This window comes from Primulina tabacum, chromosome 5 (genome assembly GCF_025594145.1).
Source record: "Primulina tabacum isolate GXHZ01 chromosome 5, ASM2559414v2, whole genome shotgun sequence".
NCBI classification, from domain to species: domain Eukaryota; kingdom Viridiplantae; phylum Streptophyta; class Magnoliopsida; order Lamiales; family Gesneriaceae; genus Primulina; species Primulina tabacum.
The window spans coordinates 20,370,838-20,388,199 of NC_134554.1; the positions used below are offsets into that span (position 1 = coordinate 20,370,838).

The window sequence follows — 17,362 nt, forward strand, 5'->3', positions numbered from 1 at the left end:
TCTATTTATAGGCAAGATTTGAAAATAATTTTCACAATCTGATGCATACTTTAATATATTTTATTTATTTTAGTCAAAAGTTTGGCACATTTGATTTTCAATGTTTTGCACTCATATTTTGTCAATCTTTTGAACTCATGTTTTGTCAATATTTTGCAATCATGTTTTTCAATGTTTTGCACTTCATAATAGTTAATAATAATAATAATGATAGCCATAATAATAGTAATAATATTCATAGTTCTTACATTCCTCCCTCCTTATCGGAAGTTTCGTCCCTGAAACTTGAGTTTTCTAGATTTTCAAAAAGACATGGATATTGCTTGAACATCTTCTCTTTTAGTTCCCAAGTAGCTTCTCTTTCGGTATGATTAGACCACTGTATCTTGACATAGGAAATGTTGCGTCGCCTTAGCACTTGTTCTTTTGTGTCCAAAATTCTAATTGGAACTTCTTCATATCTTAGCTTTTCATTCAGATTTCCTTTTATCAGAAGTGGTCCAGTTTCAAGAACATGATTTGGCTTCGGGATGAATTTCCTCAATTGTGAAACATGAAACACATTATGAATCCTTGACATATCCGATGGCAATGCTAGTCTGTATGCCAGTGTTCCGATTTTTTCCAAAATTTCAAAAGGTCCTATGTATCGGGGATGTAATTTCCCAGCTTTATTGAATCGACCAACTCCTTTCATGGGAGAAACTTTTACGTAAGCTTTTTCTCCAACTGTGAACTCCACTGGTCTCCTCTTTAGATCATCCCAACTTTTCTGTCGATCTTGAGCAATTTTGAGTCTTTCTTTAATGATTGTTACTTTGTCCACGGTTTCTTGGACAAGTTCAGGTCCAGTTATGGATTTCTCTCCTACCTCATCCCAGTATAGAGGTGATCGACATTTTCGGCCGTACAGAGCTTCGTATGGAGCCATTCCAATACTGCTATGATAACTGTTATTGTAAGCGAACTCAATTAAAGGTAGATGTTCACTCCAATTACCACTGAATTCTAAAGCACATGCTCGTAGCATATCTTCAAGGGTTTGTATTGTTCTCTCTGTTTAGGCCATCAGTTTGAGGGTGATAAGCTGTACTGAGAGTAACCTTAGTCCCCATAGCATGTTGAAAACTTTTCCAGACATGCATATGGTAACCAATTTTTCCAGATTATAATTCATGCGGATAGGTAGAAAATGTGCAGATTTTGTGAGTCTATCTACGATTACCCATATTCCATTATGACTTTGTCTAGACTTTGGTAAACCTACTACAAAATCCATGGAAATATGTTCCCATTTCCATTCTGGAATTTCCAGGGGTTGAAGAAGTCCTCCTAGGCCGTTGATGTTCAGCTTTAACTTGTTGACAGACCTGGCATCTAGAGATGTATTCTGCTACATCCTTCTTCATTCCGCTCCACCAGAAATTTTTCTTTAAATCTCTGTACATTTTTGTACTGCCGGGGTGGACCGAAAATTTTGATTTATGTGCTTCAGACATTACTTCCTGTCGAAGATTCTCGATGTTTGGTACACACAATCGTCCTTTCATCCACAAAACTCCCTTTTCGTCTATATGAAGATCTTGTGACTTCTTTTCTTTGACTTGTTCTTTAAGTTTTGTCAAAGTAGGATCTTGATTTTGTCTTAACTTGATTGTTTCTTGAAGGCATGGTTGTGCAGAAAGTGAAGCTAGGATCACTTTACCCATGTTTTTCCTACTTAAAGCATCAGATACCTTATTTGCCTTGCCCGGGTGATAGCTTATTGTTAAATCATAATCTTTTAACAATTCAATCCATCTTCTCTGCCTCATGTTCAATTCTTTCTGTGTGAACAAATACTTGAGACTTTGATGATCTGTGAAGATCTCGCATTTGGCGCCGTAAAGATAATGCCTCCAAATTTTTAAGGCAAAAACTACCGCAGCTAGTTCGAGGTCGTGAGTAGGATAATTTTTCTCGTACGGATTCAATTGTCTTGATGCATATGCGATTACTCTTCCTTCTTGCATGAGTACGCATCCAAAACCCTCTTTTGATGCGTCACTGTAAATGGTAAAGCTTTTGTCCTCAGTGGGTAGAACCAGTACTGGTGTAGATGCAAGCTTTTCCTTGAGCGTTTGGAAGCTCTTTTCACACTCCTCACTCCAGTTGAATTTTGAGTTCTTTTGTGTGAGATTTGTAAGAGGCGTAGCTATTGAAAAGAAACCTTCAACAAATTTTCGATAGTAACCTGCCAATCCCAGAAAACTTCGAATTTCAGTTACTGTCTTAGGTCTCGGCCAGCCAGTGATTGCTTCCAGCCTTTTTAGGGTCCACAGATACTCCTTCTTTTGAAATGATATGGCCTAAGAAAGTCACACTTTTTAGCCAGAATTCGCATTTCTTGAATTTCGCATATAACTCTTTTTCTCTTAACATCTGAAGAGTCAGGTGAAGATGATTCTTTCTGATCCACTTCACTTGGGGAATATATGAAAATGTCATCGATAAATACCACCACAAATTTGTCGAGAAATGGCTTGAATACTCTGATAAACATAAAAATTGTACATTAATTAAATGTTTTATAATATAAATATATAGTTTTTGTTTTATTAAATGTTTAAATATTATATGTTTTATAATAAATTGTATAAAATATAAGTTGTTGTGTAATTACAAGTTTTTACTATTTTTTACATGTTCGATAAAACAAGAATAAACTTGGCGTTGCAAATGGGATTAAGATGATTCTTGGACCTGTAGAAAGTTGATGTTAATATCTACAATATTGGTGGCAAGCATGAGATAAAAATTCTCTCACAATTGGGATCAAATTAAGCAACAAATAAAGTTACCAAAGGAGTGACTATTTTACCATGCTCTAGTATTTTGACCATATCTCTCAAATTACTTGGTCAAATGGTTTGAAAAAAATACCACAACTAGACAACTTAATTATCCACATGTTTCTATTTATGTGAAAAAGCAAATTCGGAGAAGAAGATTTTCAAAAGTTATGTGTAATATAATATAATATCTTGGAACACCAATGAAGACTTATGTGTAAAAAATAATATTTTATTTGTGGTTGTCTCCCCAAATTTGGCTATAAATAGGGGTGCATTGTAATAAATTGAGATATCCCTCATTCTATGAACAAACCTTTGAGTTCATAATATTTCTCTCTATATTTTTCTTTTATTTCTTCATTTAAATATAATTAGCATGTTAATTTCATATTCAAAGTTTTACACTTTGAATAATGAATAGCTAACTTCCTAAAGTTGAGATGAAAAGGTGAAACTCTTGGCATGATAATAAAGTTACTAAAAGGTAAGAATCTATGTTTTATATTATTTAATCATTATTTATTGTTTATGTTATATTTATTTCTTTAAACATTTTTATACCCTACTTATAAGTGGGAGTTTTGATTTATTGTTGTTATATGTTACACTAAATTCTTGGAACCATTTAAATGTTAGTTTGATATTACCAACCATTTAAAGTGGATGCCTTGATTTATTATATATGAATATATCATAATATTAATTTCTTGGTACCATTTAAATGTTAGTTTGGTTTTACCAACCATTTAAAGTGGGAACCTTGATTTAGTGTTTACAAATATATATAGCACAATAAATACTTGACCACATTTATAAGTTTTGGTATATATTATATACTTATAAGATAATAATATATAACATAATATAAATATGATTATTTAATATATTGGAACCATTTTATTAAGTGGATTTCAATAATATTCGTTAATGTTAACTTTATTAAAATACCAAGAGTGGATCCTTTAATCTCAACTACTTAATTAAAATTTGAACAATTAAAAATTACCAATTAAAGATTCAAACAACTAAAAAAAATAAACATAAAAAGACATTGTAGTGGACTTGTAATTACCTTAGCTTCCCTGTGGATACGATATTCGGACTCACCGAATTATACTACTTGTGGACAACCTGCTCTTGGGAGTAATCAAAGTCGCAACAAGTTTTTGGCGCCGTTGCCGGGGAAGTATAATTTAATTTCAAGTCTATTTAATTTTGTTTATATTTTATATTTCTTTATTTGAATTTTTATTGCTTTTGTGTGTTTTTATTCTTTTGCATTTGCATCAGCATTTGGTCACGTACACTTAGTGATCGACTCATTCGAAATAACCCTTTATTTTTACAAAACATGGCGGAAGAACCCATCCAAGAAAATGAAGATGAAATTCAATCTCAACATGATCATGATAGACGAAGAACACTTAGAGATCACATGAATCCTACACGTACTAGTGCACCTTCATGTCTAGTTTTTCCCCCTGATGCATCTCATTTCAATTTTAAGCCTGGTATTATCCAACTTTTACCCAATTTTCATGGCTTAGATTCTGAAAATCCATACATGCATTTACGAGAGTTTGAAGAAGTGTGCAACACATATAATGATCTAAATTGTAGCATGAACACCATTCAACTTAAGCTTTTTCCTTTTTCTTTAAAAGATAAAGCTAAAACTTGGCTACAAAATCTTAGATCGGGATCCATTCGAACTTGGGATGAATTGCAACAACAATTTTTGAAAAAGTTTTTTCCATCTCATAGAACAAATTCTTTCAAAAGGCAAATCATCACTTTCACTAAAAAACAAGGAGAAACTTTTTATCAGTGTTGGGATAGATACAAAGAATTGCTTAATCTTTGTCCACATCATGGTTTTGAAATTTGGAGAGTTGTTTTGAAATTTTATGAAGGCTTAACACCTAATGATAGGCAAATGGTTGAATTTATGTGTAATGGAAACATTTGAAGATAAAGATCCAAACGAGGCAATTGAGTATCTCGATTCAAACGCTGAAAATGCTCAAAATTGGGACACTATAGGTACAATCGAACCATCAAACAAGATTCAATCTCCTACATCTGGTGGAGGTATGTACACTCTCAAAGATGAACATGATCTTCAAGCTAGATTTATCTCTTTGGCAAGAAAAGTTGAGGCACTTGAATTGAAAAAGAATGGTCAATTAAAATCTGTTCAAGAAATTGTGTGTCACATATGTGATACAAGTGATCATTTTACAAAAGATTGTACCACTTTGCCCTCTTTTAAAGAATGTCTCCATGAACAAGCCAATGTTTTGAACAATTTCAAAAGACCAAATTTTGAACCATTTTCTCAAAATTACAATTCAGGTTGGCGAAATCATCCAAATTTTAGTTGGAGGAATGATAATGCTGCACAATTTTCACAACCACATTTCCAAAATCAACAAAATTTTCAAAATTATGCACCTTATGTTCCTCCATCTAAAAGAAATTTGGAAGATACATTGAATTCTTTCATTGCAAAGCAAGAGTCTATCAATACTCAAACTGCTCAAACCATGACAGATTTGAAAGATACTCTTGCTAAATTTGCATCTTCATTTAATGTTCATGAAAAAGGTAAATTTTCATCACAACCTCTGCCTAATTCCAAGGATCATCATTCACAAACTGGAACTTCTGGAACTCAATCGATGGATCAGGTAAAATCTGTTATTACCCTTCGAAGTGGTAAGGTTGTGGAAAAATCCATTCTTGAACTTTTGAAGATGATGATAAATCAACTCCAAAGGGTAAGGAAGTGGAACCCATAACTTGCGAAGAGGAAGTTCAATAGACAGTGTCACCACCATTCCCTCATGCATTGAAAAATACAAAAAAATCAAATTTGAATTCTGATATATATGATATTTTTAAACAAGTAAAAGTTAATATTCCTTTATTAGATGCAATAAAACAGGTACCATCATATGCCAAATTTTTGAAAGACTTGTGCACCGTGAAAAGAAAATTGAATGTGAAAAAGAAAGCATTTTTAGCCGAACAAGTAAGTGCAATCATTCAAAATAATAATACTTTGAAATACAAAGACCCTAGTTGTCTTACTATTTCATGTATTATTGGAGAACGAAAGATTAAAAAAGCCTTGCTTGATCTTGGAGTTAGTGTGAATTTACTTCCATATTCAGTTTATCAAGAACTCAATCTAGGCGAGTTAAAACCTACTTCGGTAACACTTTTACTTGCCGATAGATTTGTTAAGGTGCCAAGAGGTATGGTAGAAGACGTATTGGTCCAAGTTGATAACTTTGTATATCCTGTCGATTTCATAGTTTTAGATACACAACCTATCGAAGCTTGTAATGCAATTCCTGTAATTCTGGGTCGTCCATTTTTAGCAACTTCTAATGCTCTTATAAATTGCAGGAATGGAATAATGAAGTTGTCATTTGGTAACATGACCTTGGAGCTCAATGTTTTTAATCTTTGTAAGCAACCACATGACAAAGGAGATGAAAGTGAAGATGAAAATCTTATTGAAACTCTTGTGGAAGAAAACATTCAAGAAGGGAGTACTCGTGATCAAATAGATATTTGTTCAATTGAAACTGTTAAAGAAAATATTGAAATTGATCTTGATGATTTTATCAGGTATCACTCGTTACCAGGATCAGAGAAAGAATTGATGCAAAATATGAAAACAAAGACGAACCACCCATATTGGAGTTAAAACCCTTGCCAGAAGAATTGAAGTATGCATTTCTTGGAGAAGATGAAACATATCCGGTGGTAATTTCTTCTAAACTAGAAAGTGATCAAGAAGGTAAATTAGTTGATATGCTTAAAAGACATAAAAATGCAATTGGTTGGACACTAAAAGATCTCAAGGGCATTAATCCACTAATTTGCACTCACAAAATTCACTCAGAAGAAAATGCAAAAATATCTCAACAACCACAAAGGAGATTAAATACACACATGAAAGATGTTGTGAAAACTGAAGTTCTCAAACTACTTGATGTTGGGATTATCTACCCTATTTCTGATAGTAAGTGGGTAAGCCCAACACAAGTAGTTCCAAAAAAATCTGGCATCACAGTGATAAAAAATGAAAAAGGTGAATTGTTAACAAGTCGAGTCCCATCTAGTTGGCGGATGTGTATTGATTATAGAAAATTAAATGACGCCACTAGAAAAGATCATTTTTCATTACCATTTTTGGATCAAATTTTAGAAAGAGTAGCAAATCATCCATACTACTGTTTTCTTGATGGATATTCAGGTTATTATCAAATTCTCATTGCACTCGAAGATCAAGATAAAACTACATTCACATGTCCTTTTGGAACATTTACATTTAGAAGGATGACATTTGGATTATGCAATGCCCCAGCAACATTTCAAAGATGTATGCTAAGCATTTTTTGCGACATGGTTGAAAATTGTTTGGAAATTTTCATGGATGATTTAACTGTCTTTGGGAATATATTTGATAATTGTCTTGAAAATTTGGAAAAAGTTTTAAAAAGATGCGATGAAAAAGGTCTTATTTTAAATTGGGAAAAATGTCATTACATGATTACTTCAGGAATTGTTTTGGGATATGTCGTGTCATCTCATGGAATTGAAGTTGATAAAACAAAAGTTGATGTCATTGCCAATTTACCCCCTCCAAAAACCATTAAAGAAATTCGCTCATTTTTGGGACATGCTGGATTTTATAGGAGGTTTATAAAGGACTTTAGTTTAATCTCTAAACCCTTTTGTAACCTCTTCACAAAAGACACTGCATTTGAGTGGACTCAAGAATGTCAAAATGCTTTTGATAAAATCATTCGACATTTAACATCAGCTCCTATCATGCAACCTCCTGATTGGTCTTTACCATTTGAAATCATGTGCGATGTGAGTGATTATGCAGTCGGTGCAGTATTGGGTCAAAGAAGAAACGGTAAGCCTTATGTGATATATTATGCAAGTAGAACTTTAAACAATGCTCAAATGAATTACTCCACAACTGAAAAAGAACTACTTTCTGTAATATTTGCATTAGATAAATTTCGTTCTTATTTGATTGGATCAACGACTATTGTGTTTACTGATCATTCTGCTATTAGATATTTGTTGACCAAACAGGATGCAAAGCCACGACTGATACGATAGATTTTGTTGCTCCAAGAATTTGACATTGTGATCAAAGATAAAAAAGGAACCGAGAATGTCGTAGCCGATCATTTATCGAGACTAGTAACAGGATCATCTTGTGAAATGACACCAATTAACGATAATTTTCCTGATGAACATCTATTTTCAGTTACTACTACACCTTGGTTTGCTAACATAGTAAATTTTCTTGTGACAGAAAAAATGCCACCGCAATGGAGTTCTCAAGATAAAAGAAAATTTTTGAATGAGGTAAAAAACTTTTATTGGGATGATCCGTATCTGTTCAAGTATTGTCTGGATCAAATTTTTCGACGTTGCATACCCGACAATGAAGTAAGTATTGTCATTAAATTTTGTCATTCAGAAGCATGCGGAGGACATTTTTCTTCAAAGAAAACAGCTGCAAAAATCTTGCAGTGTGGATTTCATTGGCCCATTTTGTTTAAAGACACCCACAAAATCTGCAAGATCTGTGAAAATTGTCAAAAATTGGCGATTTCAAAAAGAAACATGATGCCTTTGAATCCTATCCTTGAAATTGAAATCTTTGACTGTTGGAGAATTGATTTTATGGGACCTTTTCCACCGTCGTTTGGATACTTGTATATTTTAGTTGCAGTTGATTATGTTTCCAAATGGATAGAGGCAATTTCATGTCGAACAAATGATCATAAAATCGTCATCAAATTTTTGAAAGAAAATATTTTTAGTAGATTTGGAATTCCTCGAGCCATGATAAGTGATGGGGGAACTCACTTTGTTAATAAACCCTTTGCTTCATTAATGAAAAAATATGGTATTACTCATAAAGTAACTACTCCTTATCATCCTCAAACAAATGGACAAGTTGAATTAGCTAATAGGGAGATAAAGCAAATTTTGAAAAAAACTGTTAACTCAAATCGAAAAGATTGGTCTCTGCGACTTAATGATGCACTCTGGGCATATCGAACAACTTTTAAAACATCATTGAATATGTCTCCCTATAGGTCGGTTTATGGAAAACATTGTCATTTGCCTGTGGAATTGGAACGTAAAGCTTATTTGGGCGATCAAAACTTTAAATTCAAGCATTGATGATGCCAACAAATTGCGTAAATTGCAACTTAATAAACTTGATGAACTCAGAAATGACGCGTATGAGAATTCAAGGATTTATAAAGCAAAAATCAAATCATTTCATGATGAAACAATTCTAAGAAAATCTTTTGAGATTGGTAAAAAAGTTTTGCTTTATAATTCTCGACTTCACATATTCCCAGGAAAATTACGATCAAGATGGACAGGCCCATATGTTGTAAAGCATGTGTATACTTATGGAGCTGTGGATATTGAAAATCCTAAAAATGGTGATATTTTTAAAGTAAATGGACAAAGGCTTAAACCATTTTTAGAAAATGAAATCTTTCAAGAAGAGTTTATTTCCCTTTCTGATCCTTAAATTTTTGGTGTTGCATTTAAGTTTGTTTGTTTTTATTTCAGGTTTTCTTAATCTTTTTATTTTCCCGGTTAAATTACGGATAACGGTACTCTGTGACTCTCATAGTCGGTTAAATCAGTTTCCCACAATTGCTGATACAAAAAAAAATCATTTCTTTTCTTTTCAAAATGGATGAAATTCTCTCAAAAATTTAGTAAATATTTTCCCTCTGTTTCTGAAAATGTTCTAAGAAAAATTTATGCAGGAAGGTGTGAAAGATTGAGATTGCTAACGCAAAAAAGAATTCCAGAAGATATTCGTCTTGTAATAGAAGCTAAGGTCCGATTAGGAGGAGAAGTTCCACAATCATTGCTCATTCGGTATTTGCCTGGATTAGGAAAAAGCACTTATGCATTAGGAAAAAGCACTAAGGGCCAAAAAGTTTAGGGGTTTGTCATAAGTGTGCAAGATGGACTTGTGACAAACGATGCAGATCTTTGGGATGTGTTTCCAATAACAGAGAAGATAAAATCGGTTTCATTAAGAATGAGCTGAGTAAGGAGTCTTTAGATAACATCTTATTGACTTTTGAGACGCATTCTAGTGGACATATGCATATTGAACTTCTCCGTTTATAGAAACAATTCCAAGATGAGCGTCATAGTCTTGGGAATCCGACTAAAAAAGACCCTGTTTGCCAATTTATAAGAAAATTGGATGGAAAGCATATCCTCGACTCATAGAAGGCGTTGAAGCCGTTTCTGGACGTAAAACCAGAGGAAAATTGTGAGCCACAATCACACTACTGTTTATATGCATGTGTGTCATTATTGTTTTTACTATTTATTCTGTTTACAGCTGTGACCCATAGTTTTGTCATGATAACATATTACCTCTATAAAATCTCTCATCTTTCTCTCTATTTTCGCAGACAAAAAAAAGAAAGTAAAAACATGGCTGGATCTTCTACACAAACATTGAAAAATATTTGTGTATTTTGTGGGTCGAGTCCTGGAAAAAATGAAGTGTTTGTAGAAGCAGCGAATAATCTTGGAAAGATATTGGCTGAGAGAAAAATTCACTTGGTATATGGGGGAGGTAATATTGGGTTAATGGGATCTGTTTCAACATCTGCTCATCTTGGAGGTAGTCAGGTTTTGGGTATTATTCCTACAGCTTTAGCTGAAGGAAAATATTACAGGTGTTACGATTGGGGAGGATAATTAAAATTTTTTTGTATGTATGAAAGAATCACTCAAATGATTGAAAATTCTGATGCTTTTATCGCACTACCAGGTGGTTTTGGTACATTAGAAGAAATTTTTCACACTGTTTTTTGGGCACAACTTAATATCCATAATAAACCTGTGGGCTTGTTGAATATCAATAATTATTATGACAGTTTGTTGACATTTCTTGATAAAGCTGTGGAACAGAATTTCATTTTAGAAAATTCACGACGCAGATGCTTCGACTGCCGACCAATTAATTGATGATTTGGAAGCTTTTGTTCATAAGCCTGATCCAATGATAACAAAGATCAATTGGTCGCAATCAAGCAGTAAGAAAAGAAAGTTGGATCATTGATTCAAAAGTCGTGGATTGATTTGCGTTTGTTTCAGTTTGTTATCTTCAATAAAATTTCAGGTGATATCTCTTTCATTATGTACTCTTTATTAATAATTATTTTGACATTAGGGACACTGTCATATTCTGATTGGGGGAAAGAACAAACTTATAAAAAAAATTAAAAAAATATAAAAAAATATAAAAAATATATATTATTTTAAAATAAAATCATGTTTATTGTTTGTATCTTAGTAATTTTTACAAAAATGTCATACATTACATGTTTGAAAGATTTAAATTAGAACATGCATTAATCTATTTAAGAATGTTTAAATTTTTATTTGAAAAAAAAGTCAATTTTAATATTCTGATCAATATAAAAATATGATTTATGAAATCTTTTTGAGTGATTAACCATTGTGATAAAATCAGGTATTAAAGTATATGGCCCAAGATATACCTTATAAGAGTGCCTAAAATTTTAAACTCACACATATTTTGTGAGTGAGTGGAGAGGACTGAGAAAACAGCCTTCGAGCCTTTATTGATCATGAGAGAGACTATCTATTGTTTAGATCTTGAGTTCTTATTTTGAAAAAAAAAATGATATTTCCTGGAAAAAAAAAGGAGAAAAAAACAAAAAAAAGATATTGAAGATCTATGTAATTTTTAAGTTATATGCTACGACCCATATATCTCTCATAAAAAAAAAGTAAGAGAGAAATTTATTGTACAAATTAAATAAATATGTGGTCAAGAAGCATAAACTTAGTCTGATTCCATGATGTTATGAAAATATATATATATATATATATATATATATATATATATATATATATATATCAGAAAAAAATATATAATAAGAACAACTAGATTTTGAATCAATGTATTTTCTATCTTTTGATTAGTTTGGCTCGTTTGTCTGCCTGCATTCTGTAAACCATTTTTCTGAGCATTTATTTGTATTCCAACTCCATGAGAGAAATCGTTGCCATAAATTGAAACATTTATTAACCTGTGAGGATATGGAGTTGAGACTCTTAGTAGGAATTTCTGAAGGCCGTGTACATTTAACTACCTGAAATAAGCTTTGAATTGATCATCTCAAATTATTTCATAAATTATAATTATGATGATCTTGATATAACTTTGACAGTTTTCAAATTTAATTTAAACACTTAGATAGTTTTGATTACATTTCTATTTAAATTAATCAATATGTTTTGTATTGCTATTAACGCTTAAATTGTTAGGGACTAGCAATAAGCTGGTTGGGAGGTGTGATAAACATAAAAATTGTACATTAATTAAATGTTTTATAATATAAATATATAGTTTTTGTTTTATTAAATGTTTAAATATTATATGTTTTATAATAAATTGTATAAAATATAAGTTGTTGTGTAATTACAGGTTTTTACTATTTTTTACAGGTTCGATAAAACAAGAATAAACTTGGCGTTGCAAATGGGATTAAGATGATTCTTGGACCTATAGAAAGTTGATGTTAATATCTACAATATTGGTGGCAAGCATGAGATAAAAATCCTCTCACAATTGGGGATCAAATTAAGCAACAAATAAAGTTACCAAAGGAGTGATAGTTTTACCATGCTCTAGTATTTTGACCATATCTCTCAAATTACTTGGTCAAATGGATTGAAAAAAATACCACAACTAGACAACTCAATTATCCACATGTTTCCTTTTATGTGAAGAAGCAAATTCGGAGAAGAAGATTTTCAAAAGTTATGTGTAATATAATATAATATCTTGGAACACCAATGAAGACTTATGTGTAAAAAAATAATATTTTATTTGTGGTTGTCTCCCCAAATTTGGCTATAAATAAGGGTGCATTGTAATGAATTGAGATATCCCTCATTCTATGAACAAATCTTTGAGTTCATAATATTTCTCTCTATATTTTTCCTTTATTTCTTCATTTAAATATAATTAGCATGTTAATTTCATATTCAAAGTTTTACACTTTGAATAATGAATAGCTAACTTCCTAAAGTTGAGATGAAAAGGTGAAACTCTTGGCATGATAATAAAGTTACTAAAAGATAAGAATCTATGTTTTATATTATTTAATCATTATTTATTGTTTATGTTATATTTATTTCTTTAAACATTTTTATACCCTACTTATAAGTGGGAGTTTTGATTTATTGTTGCTATCTGTTACACTAAATTTTTGGAACCATTTAAATGTTAGTTTGATATTACCAACCATTTAAAGTGGATACCTTGATTTATTATATATGAATATATCATAATATTAATTTCTTGGTACCATTTAAATGTTAGTTTGGTTTTACCAACCATTTAAAGTGGGAACCTTGATTTAGTGTTTACAAATATATATAGCACAATAAATACTTGACCACATTTATAAGTTTTGGTATATATTATATACTTATAAGATAATAATATATAACATAATATAAATATGATTATTTAATATATTGGAACCATTTTATTAAGTGGATTTCAATAATGTTCGTTAATGTTAACTTTATTAAAATACCAAGAGTGGATCCTTTAATCTCAACTACTTAATTAAAATTTGAACAATTAAAAATTACCAATTAAAGATTCAAACAACTAAAAAAAATAAAAATAAAAAGACATTGTAGTGGACTTGTAATTACCTTAGCTTCCCTGTTGATACGATATTCGGACTCACCGAATTATACTACTTGTGGACAACCTGCGCTTGGGAGTGCAACAATCAAAGTCGCAACATACTCTGTTCATGAGATCCATGAAAGCTGCTGGAGCATTTGTCAATCCAAATGGCATTACCGTAAACTCATATTGGCCATATCTTGTTCTGAAAGCTGTCTTTGGAACGTCTTCTGGTTTGACCTTCAGTTGATGATATCATGTCCTTAAATCAAGCTTGGAAAATACTGTGGCTCCTTTGAGTTGATCGAAAAGATCATCTATCCTTGGAAGAGGATATCTGTTTTTGATTGTGATTTTGTTGAGTTCTCTATAATCGATACGCAATCTCATACTTCCATCTTTTTTCTTTACAAATAAGACTGGAGCTCCCCAAGGAGAGACACTTGGTCTGATTTGTTTCTTGTCTAACAACTCTCGGAGTTGTTCTTTTAGCTCATTGAGTTCTGCTGGAGCCATTCGATAGGGTGCCTTTGATATTGGTGTAGCACCTGGTACCAAGTTAATCTCGAATTCTATCTCACAGTCCGGGACCATTCCAGGTAACTCTTCTGGAAAGACATCCGAAAATTCTTGTACCACTGGAATATCTTCTATCTTGAGATCGACTTCTTCTTTTACTTCATTTACCATTGCTAGGTAAACTATTTCTCCAGACTTCATGGCTTTCCAGGTTTGAGATGCAGAAAGGATGGATTTACGTTTCTTAGCCTTGTCATGGTATGTGATGTCTTTTTGGCTTGGAGTTCGGAGTTTGATAATCTTACGCTGACAATCTACTATTGCATGACTCTCGGATAACCAATCCATTCCCAGAATAACGTCGAACTCCACCATGTTGACTTGAATCAATTCAGCGTTGAATGTGTGTGTATTGATATATACTATGCAGTTCCGATGTATCTTATGTGTTTCAATTGTTTTACTGGTGGGAGTAGCAATTCTAAAAGGTTCAACAAGTATCTCTGGTATAAGCCCTAACTTCTTAGTGAATCTCTTAGAAATAAATGAATGAGTGGCACCACAGTTAAACAACACATAAGCTGAAATTTTATTGATTATAATGGTACCTGCCACGACATCGTTTGCCTCATCTACCTCTTCTTGTGTTATGGCAAACATACGAGCATTGGTCTTATTCTCTTTTGGCTTGTTGGGGGTAGCATTAGTGTTTGACCATGTCATTTTCTTTAATGGTTCAGGACAATTAGCAATTTGGTGTCCCATCTTCCCACAATTGAAGCAAGCACCAGTGTTCTTAAGACATTCTCCAATGTGTCGGTAGTTGCATAATGGACACGGTTTTATGCTTAAGAATGTCGTAGTTGAATTGGAAGGAGTTCCCTTGAATGGTCCACTCGATTGGTTTGACCTTTTAACTGGTTGTTTACCTTGAAAAGATTCTCCAGTGAGAGGTCGTTTATTTTTATTTTCATCTTCTCGGCGCTTGATATCAGTCTCAGCTCTAATGGCTGCTCCCATTAAATCATCAAAACCTGTGGGTTGGTAAACTGCCAGAGCTGATTGGATACGGCTGTTCAGATCACGTTTGAAACGATGCATCTTCGGGATATCATCTGCCATGATGGCAGGAGCATAGGTTCCAAGGAAGTTGAATTTAGAAGTGTACTCCACAACAGACATATCCGGGGTTTGAGTAAAATTCTTGAATTCACTCAACAATTTTAATCTCAACTCTGCTGGATAGTATCGTTTCAAGAATGCTTCTCGAAACCTTTGCCACGTGATTGGTCTGACTTCTGTCATATTTGCTGAGATTGTCTCCCACCATTTGGCCGCCTTTTCTTCTAGGAATGGTGTCACCACTGTCACTTTAGTTCATTTGGCACTTCGAGCAATTGGAACTGTGTCTCAATATTCTTGAGCCAGCCTTGACCAACTTCTGGGTCAGGGTTGCCGTCAAACGTTGGGACTCGATTCCTCCGAAGAGATTCATAATGGTGTTTGATTCCATTCGGTGGTGGAGGTTGTGGTGGCTGATTAGTGTTGGTATTTAAATGGCTCATTCTTTGGAGGGTTGTTGCCACAATGGTTGCTATGGCCATTAAATCTTCTCTGCTAAGGCCAACTCTTGCTGGTGGTGGTGTATCTTCGTTGTTATTGTTGTTGCAATCATTGTTACGATTGGCATATCGCGGGTTGCGGTTGCTACGATGGGGTCTCTCTGCCATTTCCTACACGCATGAGAATTTCTAAGAGGTTTGAATAATTATGTACAAAATATTGAAGATTATCTCAAATATGAAATCAATCAAGGAATAGATCAAATAAACTTTTTATTGATTCCAATGAAAAGGAAAAGTAATACAAATCAAAGTTTTCAGAAGTGCAATGATAAGAAGTACAAAAGAAAGGAAATGGATTATAAATCCTTATTACAAATATTCACGACACTAAATACTCAATCATCTAAAATCTCGCCATCTCCTAGTACTTCGTCTTCCATCTGTTCTTCTACCGGTTCTACTTCCGGCTCCAATGCCATAATGATGGCATCCTCAAGATGATGAACATGATTCTGTAATTGTTCATTTTGCATAGTCAAATTCTGCACCGAATTCTGCAGTTCTTGAATGGTTGCCTTATCTTGCTGACGACGTTGTTTTTCCATTAGCAACATTTGTTGAATCTGAGACTGTAGTGCTTGAGATTCCTCTAACATTCGTTGGCGTAATCCATCCATTTCAAGGGCTATTGTTTGGGAAGCCTCTAGTTTGTTCTTGGTCATTTCGTGCTGTTTTTCTTCTGAGTTAAGATAATAAGCAAACCTTTGCACGTCAGCCTAAAGATGGTCTTTGATATCTTCTAGTTCTTGTTTTTCCTTCTTCAAGTTTTCATATACCAAGTCTTTGGCTAACAATTGATCGTGATATTTTTGTTGTTTCTCATAAAGTTGCGCTCTAAGATGTGCCATCGCAATTTCGTGGTCGCTAAGGGCGAGTTCACGCATACGTTTGGGTATTTCAGCACGAGTACAGGGAGCCATTTCCTGAAATAAAACAAATGGAAATGCTTAGAACAAGGAGTTATGATATTCACGATTATTACCAAAAACGGCAAAACGTGATTTTGGATGCTTCAACAATAGAATTTTGCGATTTTCAGATGTCACGATAAGAATAGTGAATATTGTTCATTGGTAGGAAGTCGCTAGGGTCTTGCCAAAAACTGACTTTGTCAAATTTCCTATGGCAATTTCCCAGCCGGATTATGAACCTGAAGGGCTCTGATACCACTTAAATGTCACGTCCCGATACCGGGGTGAGTTGACATTCGGCGTTGTTTTACAATTATTCAATCGTAAATCAACAAGCCTCGTAGTACAGTGTACAACCAAACAAGTCTTTTTCATAAAACATACATTGTCTTTACAACGTAATCAACTTAACAAACGAGTGCGGAAGCGAACAACGTAAAAATAAAAGATAGCCAAATTCCAAAGTATGTCTTGATCAACTGAAACCTTGTTACCATCCCCAGAAATTCATTTTCTCTTTTTCTTCAACTTGTTTTTCATTTTTATCTGGGAGTGAGAGGTGTAAGGGTGAGTATTTTGTGAAATACTCAGCAAGTGGGGGCTGATCGATCATAATAACACAAGGATATCCATATATAGATCTTAACAATTTGAAATTTGCCGTGTCTCAACAAACGTCGGGACAATAATTAGACA

At 33.2% G+C, this 17,362-nt stretch overlaps 1 protein-coding gene across 1 annotated transcript; it reads right to left on the reverse strand.

The window, feature by feature from the left end:
- Nucleotides 1–13,866: 13,866 nt before the first annotated feature.
- LOC142544243 (uncharacterized) lies at nt 13,867–15,435 on the reverse strand. The gene has a single exon (XM_075651303.1). It carries the CDS (start codon nt 15,433–15,435, stop codon nt 13,867–13,869), a length of 1,569 nt encoding a protein of 522 aa, XP_075507418.1.
- Nucleotides 15,436–17,362: the final 1,927 nt, after the last annotated feature.

Coding starts and splice junctions, on each gene's coding strand:
- LOC142544243 (XM_075651303.1), bottom strand. CDS start 15,435: ATGACAGAAGTCAGACCAATCACGTGGCAAAGGTTTCGAGAAGCATTC.